Below are 18,063 nucleotides of genomic sequence, written 5' to 3'. Positions count from 1 at the left end.
AAATGAGTAAGACACAACAGAGAACAAAATAAGAAAGAAATCACTCACCCAGTGAGGACAACCACAAAATCCATCACATTCCAGCCATTCCGAAGATAGGAGCCTTTGTGAAAAACAAATCCCAGCGCAATGATTTTTATGCCAGCTTCAAAGCAAAATATTCCAATAAAGTATGGCTCGGTATCATCCTGAAAGAAGGGGTGGGAGCAGAATAAAAGATTTCAGACAGAGAACTATACTTCCATACGCACTAGTATTCAATACACATTTTTAGAGGAAATCTCATACAGTGTGCTGGCAAAAAGATTAAAGGGTGGGTCAGGAAACACCTAATCTGAATCTCAGATCCCCCATAAACTCACTAGACAGGCAAGCGACACTCTAACTTCCTTTCCTTTCCTGGTACAGCTCTTTTGGCCATTGCCTTAAACCTGATTCTGCACTAACAAACAAAAACCAAAATAATAGTGATAAAAGAATCTCACTCCAATCACAAAATTTTTTCTAATTTTAGACTGGATTACTAAAAGGTAGGATGCCAGTGACCTGGTACTGTATGGGTCTTTATCTTGTAAAAGAAAAGAAAGGCTCTGATTAATATTTGTGAGCTCATTCTTCTCAACTATCAAAGTAATTCTCCTTTGTCTCTCCTTGCTGAAATTTGGGCATTCAATAACTAGATGAGCTAAGGTGCCTATCTTCCCTGTGTTACAGAAACACGTTCTGAAAAGGGAATTCTCAAAAAGCGACCTCCACTCTCTAACAAAACGCGTTATTGTAAGGTATACATACTCCATAATAGAAAAAATGTGCAGGGCTGTAGTGGTCTATGGGGAAGAGTTTCTTTTGTTGGTTTGGTGAAGGCTTTCACTTTATCAGGCTTTATCATAGCACACAGGCTAAATAAGCATGTCTGCTTTCACACAAACACACACCTCACATGAATAGTGTACTGGTACGGGCAGTGTAACATCAGACTCACTAGCCTGTACAATTATCTTGCCTCCTCTTATGTGAAAAGAAAAATCCGATATGCTTCCCTCCGACACCCATGCATGCATGCACACAAATGGGACTGCAATCATGCACATGTTTGTGGCTTTAACGTTACTCCAGTGAGCAGGCTGTTTGTATGAGCAGGGTTTTTTTTTTTAATTCAAGTCAACCATCGGTATATTGTTGCTCAAAATTCAGGACCTGCTGCAAGCCTGAAATCTTGCTGCTGCCACAGGTTGGATTCAGTTTTGATACACTACTGCAGTTGTCACTTTTTGAGCATTTGTAGCAGCTTGCCAAAAGCTGAAACCTGTGCAATGTGCCTACACTCCAACTGTCTCTATTTACCCGTGCTTATTTCCTAGTCTCTGTTTTTTGCCTTTTAGAGGGTGCTTTGTTAAGTTTTTCAGTGAGAGCTGGTAGAGTTGTGGCTCTTTAGAGTTCAGCTTCTTCCATACAGTCTCTTGAAGTGGGGTGGGTGGGTGGATACATACATCTTGTCAAGAGCATCGAGCACGCAGCCTGCCATTTTGCATAATGCAGCAATCAAGGTCTATTTTGAACTATTAATGACATTGTTAGGACAATTGGGTTTTTCTAATGTATCTTGAACCAAAAGAACCAACACCCTCTTAGCTTTTACATCAGTGCAGGACAACCTATTGATGCTAGTAAATGAACATACAACAGACAGAATAGATCAGTGATATGCAGCAGTGTGTGTGGTGGGGGGGTGCTTAGGCATTTTTCCTTGTTATGAATGTAAGATCCGTGTGCTTATTTTCATTTCTGAAAGGAGGGTGGTGGCAGATGATTGGCTCTTTAGAAAGTTTCCATAAGACTGATACGTACAAAGCACATGATTACTGGCTTTAAAGGAAAGCATAACAGTCCCACGTATCATTAATGCACTCTTTCCAATTTGGGCAGGTATAGTTTTCATAGCACTACCAGTCTCCAGGTGAGGCCTGGAGATTTCCCCATAATATAAGGTTGCTAGCCCCCCACTGGGGGCAGGAGATCCCCCACTCCCACCCTCCACCCCCCACTTACCTGGCCGGGGGGAATGTGCCTTCCTGAATTGGCCTGAATCAGCCCAATTCAGGCCTGAATCAGCCCAAGTCGGGCCCTTGCGTTGTGCCAGAGTGCTTCTAGGGTGGCACATGGCCCGCGCCATGAAGTGATGTTATCATGTAGGCCAGGAGAACACATGCATGCAGGCAAAAACATCCCCAGGGTAGGTGCTGGGCCTCCTACCTCCCACCCGGGGGAGGGTAGGGAGGGGACCTAGCAACCCTACCATAACACAACCGATCTCCAGACTACAGAGATGAGTTCCCCTGGAGAAAATGGCAGCTTTGGAGAGTAGGCTGAATGGTATTATACCCCACTTAGGTTCTTCACCTTCCCCAAACACCATCCTTCCCAGGCTCTACTCTCAAATCTTCAGGAATTTTCCAACCCAGAGCTGGCAACCATAAGTTTTCAGAACTACCACATGGAAGTAATGCTATATCCATGAATTAGCAACCAAAAATGTTCCTCTGCACCCTTACTGGCTCAACTTCAAATGTACAGATTATATTATTAAGAGGTTACTCCAAGATCTTACTTACATAGAGACTGCACCACTTTAGAGGGCAAATGGGAGCTCCCATTATGGAATATTCTTCTATACAAAACAATTCCTTGAAAACTAGCATGTCAGGGAAAAGCCTAGGCTAGAACCCTTCACATGGACATTGCTAGATTTCAATATGGAAGGGAATGTAACTTTTTTTAAAAAGCACTTGACCACACTCCTAAAGTAAGAGAAAATCAGGCAATTCTCTCTAGGGGAGAGAAATCCATAGGGATAGTGCTATAACCAATCGGAACATTCTTCCAGCATCCCTAGAATGATACCACTTATATTATAACTTTTTACGCAATGAACAAGGGATGAAAAGGGAGAGGACAGATTCTTACCCCCACATCTGCACCCTGCTATCGGCAGGGGTAGACCATTAACTTACTAGGAACCCTCCCACAGAGCCACTGCCCTGGCACTGCCAATTGGGATGGGGCTCAGCCAAGTAGGCCTTGTGGTGCTGGCAGTACCATGGGTGCCATGGCAAAATGACAATGGGTGTCTTACTAAAGGCTTCTTGGGAGTAGGGATTCCTCTCTGGCCTCTCCAGAGAGGTGCACTGAGAGCAGCATCTCTAAGGTACAGAGGTACCTGCTAAGTCTCTAAAGTGCAGCAGGCTTTAGATGACTTGTTGTGACACAGCAACCCCTGCTGGTGAAGCCGTGATGCCACGTCATATTTAGCTGGGAGTGGGACTCAAAGGCAAGGAAGTCAGAGAAGGGGGACTGCTGCACCAGCCAGCTGAGAGCCTTCAGTAAAAAGCCAGGTATCATTGCCACCTTAGCCCAGGCCCAAGCTGATTGGCCTGTGCAGCACTTCCAACACTTGGCTTAGCTGGCTCCAATGGTGTTCACATCCCATCCTTGGTGATCTGTCCCAAGTCACAAAGACCCAACTTCTACCTGAAATGTTGAAAAAAAACTGATTTTGGAAACTGTTAACTTTGGCCAGATGCAGCTGCTACATAATATGCCGGAAGAGTGGAGGGAGAAGCAGCACAGTTGCTTCTTCTCATGTTTCCTGACGTGCGTGTTTCAGTTGCAGGATTAGCTTGTGCATCTCATCACAGTGAAAGTATGCTGAGCTTCCCTGATGTTCGTATTCTTCTACCTTCCCAATGCATGGACCAGCATTTGAAGGTGCTCTAAGAGAAGTCCTGGCAGAAAAGAACTGATGCATCTGTGTGGGCTATAAACACGTGGGTGCCTCAAGAAGAGGAGCTCCTTTGGAGAACACTTAAGTGGCACTACCTTTCTCTCTTTCTCTCAGCAAATCCCTTCTCAAATCCACCTTTCCCACAAGTTCTTTACTTAATTACCTAGCAATCTTCCCCAGCATCAACGTTCATGAAACCGCAATTGCTGCTCACCTTGTCAACTTGATTTCTCTCACTCTTTTGTTTTCTCCATATCTGATATAAGCTGCCGGGTGGGGAGAGATGTTACTTATACCTTGTGCAGGTATAAGACCTTACTTGTACACTGTGCACCTAAATAATGCCTCGTTATGGGTTCCGTTGCCAACACCTTTGCTTAAATCCGGAGAGGAAATTTTAATTGATAGGCTGAAATCGTGTAGTGAGGCTTGCTATTCTTAGTGCTGTGATTATTTCCTTTTTTAACTTTTTGTTTTGCTGTGATTTTTTTTTTATTGGGATCAGCTTGACATTTTTATCGTAAGTTAGGATATAAATATATTCAGGAATAAAAATAAATTAATTGCACCGAATATAAATCCTGGGAGGGAAGGCAGCAGGGTATAGCCTGATCTCATCAGATCTTGGAAGTTAAACAGGGTCAGTGCTTGGATGGGGGACCTCCAAGGAAGACTCTGCAGAGGAAGGCGATGGCAAGCCACCTCTGCTTCTCACTTGCCTTGAAGGCGCCTTAATGGGGTTGTCATAAGTTGGCTGAGACCAGGGCTTTTTTCCTGGGAAAAGAGGTGGTGGAACTCAGTGGGTTGCCAGCACAGGGGGCACCTCCTGGTGGGAGGTGGTGCCCCTGGTACCGCATGCACAAAGTGCGTGCACGCCCCCAGGACCACACAATGATGTCACTTTGTGTCAGCTGGAACAAGGGGGAGCTTTTAAAAATTTATATCACCCTTGGTGAAAATGGTCACATGGCCAGTGGCCCCGCCCTCCTGACCGCCAGACAGAGGGGAGTTTAGCAATCTAAACTCCCCTCTGTCTGGACATCAGGGGATGGGGCCACCGGTCATGTGACCATTTTCAAGAGGTGCCGGAACTCTGTTCCACCGCGTTCCAGCTGAACAAAAGCCCTGGCTGAGACTTACAGCACGTACGTATATAATATAAATCCTCTCTGTTACAACATAAAATGGGATTCTGGAAGCTTGTTAGTTTTCTCAGCTTGTTCTATAGAAGGGTTTTCTTGGTCTTTGTAAAAATAGGAAGCCGCCTGATATCAAGTCAGACCACTAGTCCATCTGGTTCAGTACTGTCTAGTCTAGCTGGCAGTGGCTTCCCAGAGCCGAGGGTACAGAAAGGTCTTTCCCTGCACCTGCTAACTGCAAGGGCTGGGGACTGAACTGGGAATATTCAGCATGGAAAATTCCCTTTAGAAGGCCATCCCATTAGGTTTAGGTAGGCTGTAAACAAAAACCTTCCTTTTTAACAGAGGTTAATACGAGCAGCTCACGCACTGCTGCTTGAAGTGCCTGTGGTTAGACTAAAGAACAAGCTCCATTAGCTGAGTGAAAAAGCTGTCATGTTAAATAAGGGAGAGACCAGCTATGCCCTGCTGCCATGTCAGAATCATCTGCAAAAGCCCGGCAAATAGAGTCTTAGCACGACAAGCAGCGCATCCCTGTAAACGAGAAGGCTATTGCAGGGAGTTTTTTCCCCATCAAGGCACATGTGCTCTATTTCCTCCTCAGAGAAGGGCAGATTGATGTATGATGCGCAGAGGTGAGTGAGATGTCCTGGCAAGAGGAAACAATTCTAGGGGATGCAATTGCGTATCTTAAAAAGAGCAGTGCCAACATTTAAGTGTCGGAGCTGACCCAAGATATTGCATCTGGCACCCGCTTACCCTGCCTTTGGGGATAACATAATCACTCCTCCTTTGATTCAGACCGCATGTAATTATTTTTCAACAGCAAGAGCATTTCTAGCTAAGCCACTGGTTCTAAACGTAATTAAAATAGTCTGCTTACCAGATCAACATGCCAAAGGCACAAATCCCTTTACTTGGGCGGGGGCTTTTTCACCTATGCCACTCTTTAGCTCTTGCCAGCAACAATGCTACACAATCATAGCTGCATTGCCAGGCATAATTTTTCTACCTTAACCTTTCCTTTAGAAGGCATTTACCAGCCTATAGTTTTAACTGTTGCCATCTGCTTATTATGATGGCAAATGCTACAATGTTTGATTACATAATGGTTGCTTGGGTGTGGAGGAAGATACTTTTTATGCTGTCCCTTTATAATGGGTAAAGGAAAAGGTAAAAGTAGTCCCCTGCGCAAGCACGGAGTCATTACTGATCCATGGGGGGATGTCGCATCACGACATTTTTTTGGTAGATTTTTTGTTACGGGGTGGTTTGCCATTGCCTTCCCCAGTCATCTACACTTCACCCCCAGGAAACTGGGTACTCATTTTACTGACCTCAGAAGGATGGATGGCTGAGTCAACCCAGAGCTGGTTATTTGAACCCAGCTTCCACCAGGATCGAACTCAGGTCGTGAGCAGAGCTTGGGCGGCAGTACTGCAGCTGACCACTCTGCACCACGGGGCTCTTACCCCTTTATAACGACACCAGAGGAATTCTTCTCTGTGTCATTAGCCCCTTACAAGGGTTAGTGCAATTCTGCTATTGAGCATGGATAAGTTCACTACAAATAGGACAGGATTTGTTGTGGCAGCCAGAAAGATGCTTACCAGATGTCTCTAGTCCCATAACTGTAAGATACGTAGATGATCAATTTAGAAATAGGAATGAGATATTTTTATGTGTAATTCTGTGCTAGAGTCTTGTTCATATGTTATATTATGCTGCAATGGCCAATAGTCATAATTCACAAAGGAGTACGTTCAAAACAGTGCTATGCTTATAACAAACTATAAAAGCTTCGCACAAACAAATGTCTTTTAACCATACTGCATGCAGCATAATCTCCCACATGAAACTGCCCACTTATTATTGCCCCCTCCTTCAGAGGTTAAGTGGGCGGTAACTGGTAACAGCAGACGGGATCTTTTTTGTCAGGGCCCCCCAGCTGTGGAACACCCTTCTCACAGATGTTCATTTGGCACCAGCTTTAAATTTCAGATGACAGGCAGAAACGATTTCATATGCTCAATCTTTATGATTCAGTCTTCATTGGTGTTATATTCATTGTCCCTTCTACTGGCTTCATGGATGTTTTATTGTATTTATTTTTATTGGTATTTTATTAGAAAAAGCTGCCTTGGAAATCTTTAAGATAAAAGCTGTGGCAAAAAATATTAATTAATGAAATAAGTTATACATATTTGAGAACAGGTATTTTAACAGTGGACATTTCTCTCAAACACACATTTCCTCATTGCCTCTATATCTGAAAAGGCTAATTAACATTATTAATTATATATACACATATATATATACACACACACACCACCTTTCCACCCAACAGTCTCCAAGGTGCCCTACAGGCAACTTTAAAACAGCATAAAAAAAACTATAAATGATTAATCAGAACATAAAAAAGATATCAGCAAAATAAGCGGCAATTTAAAAAAAAGAAAAGAAAGCTCCACATTATACCCAGTCAAAAGTCTGGGAAACAGGTTTCATCTGGTAGGCACCAAACAAATATGTTGGAGGAGGGGTGCAATATATCAGGAACATTGCTGGAAAAAAATGGTCTTTCCTGGTTGACTGTGCCTCTTACATCAAAAAAGCCTGCTTCCCATTCCGTTGCTCTTGATTAGAAATGGGCACAAACCAGGGGAAAATGAACCACGTGGTTCATGGTTCATTGCGTTTCACAAACCATGGACTTTCATGAATTTGCCCCAGTTTGCGAACAGATTCATTTGGTTTGTGAAAAATTCATTTCCGTGGCAGTAGAAGATCACTTCCGGGGCTGCAGAAAGCCCAGCCCCCCTGTTGCCTAGGAAACTGATTGATCGGCACCAGGCTGTCTGCAGTGACGAATTGAAAAATGAACAAAACAAACCAGCCTAAAGTTCATGGTGGTTCGTCAGAAACAGGCTCTGGTGAACTGCAGGTTCATGAACCACGAAGTGGCCCAGTTTGTGTTGAATTTTGGTTCGTATTTCAGTTTGTGCCCGCCTCTACTCTTGATAGATCCTAGAATCCACTAAGGGAGGAAGCAATGTCACAGTATAGCTACTTCTAGACAATGCAACTTCTCTCAAATCAGCTATCCACAAGGCTCAGGCACCAGGGACTATCGGGGGGAAGTCAATATTATGACTTGCCCAATCCATGGGCTCCATGAGTGACAGGACCCTCACAATTTTGTTTCTTCTCCGCAATTAGAATCAGTCCTATATTCAAGAGCAGCAGAGCTTCAGTGCAGTTCATGACTTCTCCGCCCTCCCCCTAGTTAACATAATCATACACAACATGAATATATGCAATCTGTTTCATTTGCATTGTTTGTTCAGGAGGCAAAATTTGGCTCTTCTGGCCAGAGAAGCTGGTATTTAAAGGAACTGTTTGTTTAAAAAAAAGAGCCCACAGAATCAAATATAAGCTCTAGTCCTACTATTAGTTAAAACCTAAACTTGCAAACAAAACACAATTTCTTCATTCTCACAACCCTTGCATCTGGTCTTTCTTGTTGAGAAAGGGTTTTAATAGGTAATGGCTCTGCCGTTTTGGTCACATCTGAGCAACTGCGCTCTTGGATCCTAACTTTTGACCTGATTATGCAATTTCTGACAAACTTATACATTCAGAAAAATCTCAAGACAAGCCCTGTTGAAATGGTACAACTTCGAAATATAAATAGGGAAAAATCATACGATTGAATGTGCCCCCCCCACCATGTCACAGGGTTCCTGCCTGTAGAAAGCTAGCCTTTCAGGAAAAATAATATTAATCAGCTTCCACCACCACATACTCCTATTTTCTAGATGCCAAAAGGATTTGTTTGTATTTTATTTTTTAAATGTGAAGAAGCATCAGATTGTGTGGTTTTCTCATTTGTTTTGAAATGGTACAATCCCAACAGAGCTTTCCTGCATAATTCTGAATGTAGTACTTGTATATTGCAACTAACATGCAGTGCTTTTTTAAAAAATACACATATAGATTTACATCATAGAACTATAACAGTAATATATACAAATTAAAATATAGTATAGAATTATGCATAATTATATAAGGTATTTATTAATAACAGCAATGCAGATATTCAGGAATAATCATTCTACATTATTATGTGACAATAAATCTATTCCACTAACATATTACAAAACTATTTATTACTCACTGTAATTCTTACAACAGCCCTGTAAGGTAAAGTCTGCATTGTCACACCTATACTGGGGGTGGGTGGGATGAGGCTGACCGATTGATGACCTTGTGGAAGCCACAGAGGAGAGAGCCCAGTCTTAGTTCAGTATCTTGGTCTCTGTATGCAGTGGTTGCTTTTTTGGGGTGATTTTTAAGACAGAGCTGGCAATGAATACTTGGTGCATATATTAGTCCACAGAATCAAATATAAACTCCTCGGCTTAGCTGCCAGCTTGGAGTGCAACGCCGCACCTGGAGCACCATGGCTCAAATATAAACTCTAGTCCTACTGTTAGTTAAAACCTACGCATGTGGAGGTTTGATGCAACGTGCCACCAGTATGTTACCTCAATGTCTGGACATCAGTGATAAACAAGTGAAGACTAGAAACAAGCAAGCTACTTGCAAACACATGTGGACAAGCCTGCAGTGATGGTACCTGGCCCAACTTTTGTCAAAGAAGACAAGATATTTCTTATAACAAACAGAATTCAGCTCCCCTTGTTCTAAATCCTTGTTTCTAGTTTCCCTTGTTCAGAAGATAAGGAAGTGGGGTACGATCATATTAGATTAAGAATAATGTGGTTAGTATACTCAGCAATTCATGATGAGTTATGCTTTCAGATTAAGAAGTAAATCAGTCATAGATTATTCCTATATATGCCTTCCATTTTATGTTAAAAAAATTAAACAGTGGGAAGGGATAACAAGATCACTGAAACAAATGCAAAACCATATACTTTTTACATATACAAAATATGCATGCAAAAATAGCCTTCCCAGCAGTGTAATTTTTAAGCCAATTAGTATAGATTTAGATGTTTGATTTTTTATTTTGACTTTTTTTCTGTATAGGTATAATATTGAGGGAAAGAGAGATGTGTAAAGATTATGCAAAACTCTATTTTGGATTCCCAAGAAGTGCACAACCAGTAAATTGGGGTGTGATCTTCACATACAGTACCTCACTACCCCTGTGCTGTGCAAATATCATGGCCTAACCTATCAGACTTGCTTGTGCAATCTCAGGATATGGTCTGTAAAATGGAGCAACCTTACTCAAAGTATCCAATGCCTAAATGACTAATCACCTCTGACCTGGATAGTCCACATCAGATCTCAGAAGTTAAGCAAGGTCGCCTTGGTTAGTAATTGGTTGGGAGACTTCCAGATACCAGGGTTGGTACTCAGGGGAGGGCCATAGCAATCCCCCTCCATTAGCCTCTTGCTTTGAAAACCCCAGCCGGGGGGCGGGGGAATCATCATGTCAGCTATGACTTGATGGCATTTTCCATCACCAAATGGGTTGACCAGTGTCTTCTACCATGACGGAAGAAAGGCAGGGTATAAATATAAATAAAGAAACCCAGTTATATATGGAACAATATGTGCAGTTCATTCTCTTAGATTTAACAGCTAGGGCAGTATATGCACCCATAAAAAGCTAAAAGCCCAGCAATTAGCAGTATGGATGGAAAATAGGGCTGCCAGCCCCCAGGTAGTGGCTGGAGATCTCCCGGAATTACAACTGGTCTCCAGGCCACAGAGATCAGTTCACCTGGAGAAAATGGCTACTTTGGCGGGTGGACTCTATGGAGTTATGCCATGCCGAGGTCCTTTCCCTCCCCCCACCCCACTTTCTCCAGGTTTCTCCAGGTTTCACCCCCCCAGATCTCCAGGAATTTCCCAACTTGGAGCTGGCAACCCTAATGGAAAAGCAAAGGCTGGATTCAATATACTCCAATGCTTTTCTTTCTCCTCTAAGTAGAAAACATGCAGGACTTTATCCTCTATAAGAAGTTCTCATTCAGGCACATTTGGAAAGCAGCCCTGATACAGGCCTGGGTTAGCTAAAAACAAGGCACTTCAGCAAATGGCTTGTGAGCTGCTAGAAAACATGCAAAAGGATGATGCCTGCATTTCTCAACTTGAGGATTCATCACCACCGTCCTACTAGGCGTAATGAGATCTACGCTGCCATCCTATGCAGAGTTATTCCAATCTAAGCTTCCTCAAATCAATGGGTATAGGCTGAAGTAACTCTGTGTAGGACTACACTCTTACATATGCAAAGGAGAACAAGGGATTGGGTTTCTTTTCCCTGCTGTTTAAAGAAATGATACCTACTCAAATTTACCTTGGAAGCCATTCCAAAAGTGTCTTAAAAGCAAGAAAAAAATGCATCCATGTTGCTTATTTTTCCTTAGGCTGACAAGGAATGAAGAGATCATTCCAAAAATTATTCTGTTTTGCATTTGAAATATTATAATTGCCTCATTACCATAATGCCTGCTGGTAAATTATTTTCTTTGTGAGTTGGCTTCTCGCTTCTTTTTGAAAGGAATATGGTAAATCCAAAGAGTTTAGCCTTCCGAAGAGCATCCCTCCCTACCTCTCATGTTGCTTTTACGAAGAACATACTAGAGAGATCATGAATACTCGGATGTTATTGAGAAGGTAGAGTGGTACTGCTACTGCATTGTAACTACATACAACATGGAGCACAGCAACACCACTACCATGTGTGTGACCAGGCATCATATAATAAAACAATCACCTATGCCAACACCCTATGAAATAAAAATGGAGGCCCAACAGCCACACTACCAGTGATCAGTGGAGTTAATAGTAAGGCGTTACTACCTTAACAAGGTAATTATATAATCCATACGGCCATTGTGACTGCTGCACACCATGATTTGAGAGTTAACCATGGAACAGATGAAGGCTAGGAGAGGCCATCCCAACCAGAAAATAAAACTGGAGTAGGATCCTATTAGACTATCCACAAAACCTTCAGCAATTCCTTGCAAGAAAGTCAACTCAACACATATTGGAGGGCGATTGGTCTTTAATGGCTCATTCCAACATCCAGGTCACTAAGGAACTAACTACGTTACAAAGGCATGGTGTCTTCCCTGGTCCTGCCAAGCAGACATGCTCTAGGAGTACCATACTTGGAAATTAATTCCCAAGTGATGATAGCATTTATTGTATATAGCTAAAGGTCGTTACAATAAATCACAGAGGACATAAAACATAAATCATAAATAGCATCCCAGATGTGTTGGTACCCAATTCAGATTAAGACCACCGCATACAAGGAGAGGGGAATTAAGCCACCCGCGCTCCCCGCCCATATTTTCTGACCTAAAATGGCCCCAAGGAGCAATTTGCCTCATTGGGAAAATGTACATATACTGATAGGTTACATGTAAGTTTCCCCACTAATGCAAATTCCAGCTCCCCAAAGCTGTTTTCGATCAAGAAAACTATGCAGATGGGAAGACCTAAGGCCTCTCTCCCTGTGCATGATGGCTCCAATCCAAAAGGGATTCACACATGCTTGGGAATTAAGTTCCAAGTATGGCGGGGTACAGAGCACATCTGATGGATAGGAGCAGAACAGACACTCAGGGAACACAAGGACTTGGCAATGTGCAGTTAAGTCCTGAGAGATCTGGTTACAGATTGTGCTCTTCGAGGGATAAATATCCAGTACAATTGACCCAGTCTGATTTCTCCAGTACGGGGAGAATGGAAGACAATGAAGTGTGGGAGGAGCTCCTTGTCTGGTGGAAAACTAAGAAGAGGGGTCTTTCCTATCTTTAGGACCAGCCTTGGTTCCCAGGGATGAGGGGGAAGGAGGGCGAGTTACACTATTGAGATTCTAGTGGACTCTTGCCTTCCACAGGAAGAGGGGAACTATTTGAGCTGCCGTTTTCTTCCAGTCTTCATCCTGTTATGAAATCCAGCCCTCCCCAAACAACCCAATAAAGGTACTCACCAGCCTCTCAGACATGGGCGTCTTATCTCCATCTGGTAAGTGTTGCTCCAGAGCCAGAACAATACAATTAGCTATAATTGTAGCCAAGATCATATATTCAAATGGAGTGCAAGCAATAGTTAAAGAAAACTCAACAACAGAAGGGAAATTTCAACGACATGACTGATTCACATGAAGGAATCAAGCAAAAACAGATACGTAAATGATATTTGCCAAACTTCTCACAAGTGTGTATATCAACATTAAGTCTAAAGCTTATAATTCATAAGGATTCTGTTCTTTCAGAACACTCTGGTAATCTAAGTTGCTGTCCAAATCATCTCTCTGCTGTATATTACATGTTGTTATAATTTTTAAAAAGCAAAACCATGAATATTTTAATAAGTTCCACAAACTGGTAGGAAGCATGGTGCTTTGGAGAAACATACGTTTGGTGACTTCTTTTATCTCCTGTCATTTAAGCCTGATTAATTTAATACTTAATTGAAAAATACATTTTCCAGCTCAGTTATAGCCAGCTAATTGTGTGCAATTTCCCAACTTATCCTCTTAGTCTGAATTCCCTTACCTGTGAAATGGCAATAAATAGCCAACCTCACAGGATGGTTGTCAGAATAATCAAAATATTGGCTGCTTAGCAGCTTGCTAAACACACACCCAGATTAGAAATCCAGAAGACCCCAAATGTCAATTCCAGAAATCACTGGAACGCTTAACGATACTTAGATCCAGAGGAGTTAGCCATATTAGTCTGTAGTTGCGAAACAGTAAAGAGTCCAGTAGCACCTTTAAGACTAACCCACTTTATTGACGCACAAGCTTTCAAGAACCACAGCTCTCTTCGTCAGGTGCATCTGAAGAAGAGAGCTGTGGTTCTCAAAATCTTATGCTACAATAAAATGGGTTAGTCTTAAAGGTGCTACTGGACTCTTTACTATTTAACAATACTTAGTATTTAAACAGAGTTTTCCCTTAAGGACTCTGCGTGTTTATACATAGAATATAATCCTTACTGTCTTTTAAGATAGGTCATTACTTATATTGATGGAGGGTACAGTTGAAATCAATAGTTTGCTATTAGAAATTATTAGAATGGGTTTCTTTTTATTGGAAGAGATGGAATCTTTACCATATGGAGTGAAGTATTAGCTAACTGTTAGCTTAAATTTAAGTGGATTTGGAGTTAATAGATATTGGTAAAATTAATAAAGTAGATATTTTATTTGTTAGCTTAAATTTAAATATATCTGAAGTTAATAGATAGTAATAGATAACAGATTTTAAGTTAATAATAATAGATCTGAAGCTAACAGATAGAGCTTAGTTTAACAAAGCAGAATGTAAACATGATATAATGAGTTATAGAAAAAGGGGATGGATTAGGAATAGATTAAGATATAGGGTTGGAAAGCTGTTGGAAGTCCTGAAAAAGGGGGGAGGGAAAGGGTGGGGGAAAATGATATTGAGATGTTATTTGAAAGTTGTATGTATTAATATTCTCACCTAATAAAAAATTTTCAACAAAAAAAAAGAAAGAAATCAATAGTTTGCTGAGAAGGCCACACAATGGTATTCTATGCTATAAAATGGGCAGTCCCAAGCACATTGTTTGCCACTATGCTATGCTGGAGTGCTCAGCCACCATGTGGAGTGAAATCTCCACCACTCTCAACTTTACTTTCCATACAGAAAGGCTCTTATTTCATGTAACTGTGGCCTTTATCTTTCGTTTTCTGCAGCATGTACATTGCTGGATCCCTGCCAGATTCCAGGCTGAGGCCCAGATGGTAAGGAAGTGTTTCAGTACCATGGAGAGCTCCCCTGGGCAACAGGCATAGTTGATTTAAACCTGCACCGGCAGCAACCTCCATAGACAGGTTGACATGCTAGCACACACCCAGTGCAGATCCCCTCATTCACCCCAAACCGAGCATGTCCTTCAAACAGTGCATGACTAAATATCCTCTGAACTTCACAATCAGCGTCTTTGCTAATGATTGGACAAAAATGTTGGCTTACTGAGCCTGACACTTTAATTGCCACAAAGTCTTTACTGCCTGGCTTGCCTGCAGCAGTCTTTAAACACCCAGATACAGATGGCTTCTCCGTCCTATGCACTTGATAATGCTAATGCAGCTATCAATGGATTCTATTTGTCCTATCACTGCATTCCCCGCACAACCTCCAAACACACATTGTCAGCTGGAGAGGATGGAAAGGGAGCTGCTTGCAGTGTTGCTAAGAGCAGGGCTGGTTGCTGTTCTATGAGGATTATTGGCTATGTGACTTCAGATAAAAAGCAAACAAGAGAGCCCCCCTGGGATGCCGTGTGCAGTGTACTCCTAGCGCTGGTGCAGATCAGCCAACACACGTTTACACATGCACGCACAGAGAGCAAGAGACTCCTTAGCAACCTAACCCTAAGCACAAGTTGGAAGAACCGTCATTTGCTCATTCTGCTAAAAGGATTCCACACCCAACTGCACGCAGCATAAGGAGAAGAGGGAAGAAATTTTGCAGAGATCTGCTAGCCACATGCCCTCTTCTCCTGAACAAAGATTTAGACATTCTTGATGAAGACTACTACAGAACTTAGGAGTTACAATACTGGTGTATGATACAGCCATTCTATGCCAAGGGGAGTGTTAAGCCTCCTTGCAAAAGGTGAGCACAATCAAGTGGAACGTACTCTCACTCCTGTAGTGATACAGCTCTCCCCTTCCCTCCCCACAGACTGATACTCATAGGCCAGAAACAGCCAAAAGACTTTGAACTGCAGCAAATGCCTATATTGACCTGTGCTTTTGGGTCAATCGGGCACAAGCATCTGTGCCTTTTGTATATACCCACACCCACTAAAATTACAGGTAGAAAGGGGGAGAGAATTACACATTCTCTGTATTTTCTTCATGCCTACAAGCACACACAACTATGTAACTCTTCTCAAACTTTACACTTGATTTTGGCAGAGCATAGCTCCTTTCCCTGACCAGAAACCAGCACTGGTGGCATATTAATAAAAACCTTGTCAATATTGTTAAAATGGAAGCGATGGAAACTGACACATTCTAATCGCTTTTTTAAAAAATGGAGCAAACAGAGCTTCCATTGGTGGGTACCATCTAGCCCAAGCAAAAATTGCTCACAACCTGTTTGAACTAACAGCATGGATCCAAGTGCTTTGCCAACTCTGCACAGGGTATCCTGATGTTATGGAAGACTGATTAACGGAATGAACAAGCAGTAACCAGCAGGCAGGAATCCATAGTGGGGCATTGCTTCTCTAATGCCATAGGCAAATGTGCAAAACAAAAACTGAGCCTCACCAAACATAGGGGAACCATACTGGGATACAAGAGCAAAGGCAGACTCTCCACTACATTGTCCACAGAGGAGATGTTGCTTCTTTGATTTGTTAAGGAAAGCTGTTTGTCAAGGGGCAAAGAACTGGCTTTCTGTGTCTGACAACAACTTAAGGCTGTTACTTATAGTGGAGAAGGGCAAGTCACACCAATATGATGGGGCAGCGAGTGAACTGTAGAAAGCTTTCCAGCTAAACCAGCCCTGAGATTTTTCATACACACTGCTTTAGAAAGGGGCAGGGAGAGATGACCCACACACCGATGAGTGTGCCAGTGTTTAAAGGGTTAACTTGCTCCTTCCGATGGAGTAAAATGCTCCCGAGGGGAAGCAAGAATTCTTTGCATCACAGCGAGGGCGTTTCTTAATGCTTCCCTGATCCCTGGGGGAAAGCAAGCCTTCCGAGGCACCCCAGGGAGGTGCCCCCAGAGAGGGGAACCCCAACAAAAACAAGCGGGGAGGGCAGCTACCATTGTGCCGTTTGAAATCGCCCTCCTCTCCTCGCGTCCAGGAGCATTGGACGGGAGAGAGAGGAGTCCGGCCCTGACCCGAGCGCCGGTCACACCCAGCTTCAACGTGGAGTGTGCCCGCTGCCTCCCTCGCCACGCCTGGAAATCCGCGAGTGCCCTGAACTCTCTCCGGTCATACCGGCTCTGCACCATTCCTGACCAGGTGCGTGGGCAGAAGAGCCCACCTGGGCGCCTCCCCGCCGGAGGCCTCCCCCCGCTCCACACACACACGCCCCGGCGCCCGTGCCCCGGCCGCCCCCCGCCAGCGAGCAAGGATATGGCCACTCCGTGATCCGCTTGGCGTATTTGCGTATCACGTTGTCCTCGCTGAAGATGAAGAGGGAGCGGTTGACGGAAAAGCAGTTCTGCTTGACCGGGATGGGGTTGTAAATGGCCATGGTCCGGGCCCGCTGGGCCATCGACTGCTTGTACACCGGGGCTCGCTGGCCGGGCTGGCCCGGGGGCCCTTGGCGGCTGCTGCCGCGACCCCCGCCGCCGCCACCACTGCTGCCGCCGCCGCCCGCCGGCCCTCCACCTCCATAGCGGCTGGGCAGGTCGTCTCCGAAGCGAGCCATGGTGCTCCAGGCGCGGCGTTGCACTCCAAGCTGGCAGCCGAGCCGAGGAGAGGAAGACGCATCCCAGCGCCGGGGAGGGAGGGAGGCTGGGCTGCTGCCGCCGCTGCTGCTGCTGCGATCCTGGCGAGGGCTGGCTGCGGCTCTGGCGGCGCCTGGACCTTGAAGGCAGGAGGGCGAGCGGAGAAGCCGCCGCCGCCGCTGCCGCCGCCGCGCAGGGCAGGGGCGAGGCTCGGCCGGGCGCCGTCAAGCGAGCGAGGCCGGGGCGCGGCTCGGAGGAAGGCGCCGGCTCAACTTCCCACGAAGGTCCCTTCCTTCCAGTTCCTCGCCATGGTCCGGCCACAGCCTGCCCGGCCGGCCCGGGATGCTCCGCCGATCGCGACAGGTGGGGCGGGGGCGAAGACGCTGGCTGGCTGGCTGCTTTCCCTCGGGGGCTTCTCCCTAGACGGGGGGAGCGGAGGGACCACAGGCGGTGCCCCCCTGCCTCCTCCGGGGCCGCGGCAGCTGCTTGGGCGCCTCCTGCGAAATGGACGCGTGAAGAGCAACCGGTTTGTGGACCTCGCCCCTTCCAAAAAGAGCAGGGCCAGCTGACTCGGGGGCGGCCAATCAGGGCCGCCTGCTCCACCCAGCCCGGCGAGCTGCCCAGCCCAGCCCCACGGCGAGAGGGAGAGCAGGACCCGCCCCTTCGCACGCTGAGCAGCAGAGGGGCGGCCCC

At 44.6% G+C, this 18,063-nt stretch overlaps 1 protein-coding gene across 1 annotated transcript in view; it reads right to left on the bottom strand.

Moving 5' to 3' along the window:
• CACNA1B (calcium voltage-gated channel subunit alpha1 B) overlaps window positions 1-17,351 on the bottom strand; it is a 443,389-nt gene extending 426,038 nt beyond the window's left edge. The window contains exons 1-3 of the mRNA XM_054997363.1: window positions 17,056-17,351; window positions 12,908-13,013; window positions 49-188 (exon numbers count right to left, since the gene is read on the bottom strand). Coding sequence (XP_054853338.1) covers window positions 49-188; window positions 12,908-13,013; window positions 17,056-17,351 — 542 coding nt within the window. The remainder of the gene's footprint in view (window positions 1-48; window positions 189-12,907; window positions 13,014-17,055) is intronic.
• Window positions 17,352-18,063: the final 712 nt, after the last annotated feature.

This window comes from Eublepharis macularius, chromosome 14 (assembly GCF_028583425.1).
Source record: "Eublepharis macularius isolate TG4126 chromosome 14, MPM_Emac_v1.0, whole genome shotgun sequence".
Classification (NCBI taxonomy): domain Eukaryota; kingdom Metazoa; phylum Chordata; class Lepidosauria; order Squamata; family Eublepharidae; genus Eublepharis; species Eublepharis macularius.
The sequence above is the reverse complement of the archived record's forward strand: the minus strand, read 5'-3'. Positions and strand labels throughout refer to the sequence as shown.